This window comes from Arachis ipaensis, chromosome B02, assembly GCF_000816755.2.
Source record: "Arachis ipaensis cultivar K30076 chromosome B02, Araip1.1, whole genome shotgun sequence".
NCBI classification, from domain to species: Eukaryota; Viridiplantae; Streptophyta; class Magnoliopsida; order Fabales; family Fabaceae; genus Arachis; species Arachis ipaensis.
In genome coordinates, this window is record NC_029786.2 from 107,499,451 (window position 1) to 107,501,877 (window position 2,427).

At 26.5% G+C, this 2,427-nt stretch overlaps 1 protein-coding gene across 1 annotated transcript in view; it reads left to right on the forward strand.

Annotated features, from left to right (window-relative positions):
* Positions 1,100–2,427, forward strand: part of LOC107628616 (CEN-like protein 1) — a gene marked incomplete in the record, with an annotated part of 1,975 nt that continues 647 nt past the window's right edge. Inside the window, 3 exon segments of the mRNA XM_016331244.2 lie at positions 1,100–1,161; positions 1,193–1,403; positions 1,749–1,810. Of these exon segments, the coding sequence (XP_016186730.2) occupies positions 1,200–1,403; positions 1,749–1,810 (266 nt within the window).

Consider the following 2,427-nt stretch of genomic DNA (forward strand, 5'->3'; position numbering starts at 1 on the left):
TCTAAATATAACTATTTTAATAAATATTTTTTTTTATCATATTTTTATTTTTAACTAAATATCATATAAAGTTTATATATATTTCAAATGAGGCTACGGCTCTGGGGAAGAAGGAAGATTCACATCCAATAGCAATAAAATGCATTATTCTGGGTGCATGCATGTAATTTGAGAAATGTAATTCTTTACGCAAGTTATTAAGGTATTCAATAATAAAAAATAAAAAAATGTACACTTTCAAACTTCTCCTTTTTCACCACTGATCTCCCGCCGATATATTATTGATGCCTTACTTTTTCTTGACACTAAACTTGTATCATATACTTTTCAATAATAAAACAGAAAACATATTCTTTACTCTTTTTTCTTTTTCTTTTAGTTTAAACCTTTTCATCAAGTAAAGTAGTATAGCAAAGAGATGCATAATTATATATAATAAAAACCACCTTCTTGAAAAGCTCTGTTGCCTAATTAATTAGTCTTAATTAAATTTCACCATGTCAACTAAGCATTTAAAATTTAAAACAATTTAAATTGATCGAATAATTAGTTTATTTATTCATTTATGTAAATATTAAGATTCGAATTCTATTTTATATATAATAATTTATTGGCTTAATGACAAACTCTTAAATAAAATTTTTCTTTTTCATTTATATATATATACTTTCCATATAATTTTGCGCACTTCATTCTTTTTTCTTTTTTGACATGATATACATACGTACATTTTGAGAAAAATAAGGAGTTTTGATTAGTGTATATAAAAGAGGACTTCGTCGTATGCAAAGAATATATATATATATGTGAGCCAACATGTAAACAGTGGTGAATGACAAACTTTTTCAAAGAAAAGAGAGAGGACCCGCACGCAAATTAAATAAATTAAATAATGATGCCTTCAATTCTGATTTCTGAGTACAAAAGAAAAATTAGCCAATTAATAAGAACCAATTCAGATGGAGACAATATTGTACCTTGTGAGAATTAGAGGGATATGATTTATTTGCGTCATATTTTTAAAGATAAGAAAAGAAAAATAAATAATAAAAGTCACAAGTCACCTTTAAGAGTATTATAAATATGGATGTAGAGATCACACTCCCATTATACCCAACAACAAACAAAATTGACTTCATATTCTTCTTCTTTTTCATTCTCTTTTTCCTAGCTTCATTCCCTTTTCCTTCTTTTTAACAATGGCAAAGATGTCATCTTCAGATCCTTTAGTTCTTGGAAGAGTGGTTGGAGATGTCATCCACTCTTTCAATCCAAGTGTCCAAATGTCTGTCACTTACAACACCAAACAAGTCTTCAATGGCCATGAGTTCTTCCCTTCTGCTCTTACCACTAGGCCTAAGGTTGCAATTGATGGTGGTGACATGAGGACTTTCTACACACTGGTAATAATTTCATTAATCATACTTATATATATAGCTATATTATTATTATTTCTTATAATAGAAGAGAGGCAAAAAAATGAAAAATAATTAATAAATACTATTATGGTAGATATTAAAAAATTAAAGTAAAGTGATCATTATTGTTGATGATTGTAAGTTTGCTTTTTTTTTCCCTATTTAATTTTACACTAGATCAATTTTACTTATTACAAGATTTCACTACTATTTGTTAATCCGTTTCTCTCCCAAAAAAGGGGGAAAAACAAAACCCTAGCTAGGGGTTAGTTCTTAGAAAATTTGGAGCTATTTGAGAAAAATTAATGTATCACCTTGTTTCTTTTGTAGATCATGACAGATCCTGATGTTCCTGGCCCAAGTGATCCTTATCTGAGAGAACATTTGCACTGGTAACTTGATATATATGATTGAATTTGAACCTAGGTTTTTTATTTTTTTTTTCTAGTAAAATTAGGTTTAAAATATATAACTTTCATGTAATACAAAAGAAAAATGTCTGTTTCTTCATATATACTAATGTAAAAACATACTACATAATTTTTTTTTCAAAAAAAACTTCATAAATGATATAAATATAGAAGGTGCAAGATATGAACTCCTTTATTTCATTTTCTAATAAAAGTTGACCTTCAAAAACAAATTATGAGAAGAGAAATAGTGACAATAATCTTATGATTAATACATGAACTTTGGTAAAGGTATACTAAACCTTTTTTTAGAACTTATTAGCCTTTTCACTTTTGAATATAAATTTTCTTAATTTAATTAAAGCATTAGCTATAGATAAATCCCCAATATGTTTAATTTATCCACTAAAAATAGTGATATCACATGAACTATCTTATAATTAAGAAGAAGCCTTTTTCCCCTCTCTTACACACACACAGTCTTTTTTTTCCTCCTAATATTCACATTTTAAACAAATAATACTAATATAATTCTTGTACAATTATTATAAATACATATACTTGGTATAATTTATTTTAATATATTTTTAAATTTACCT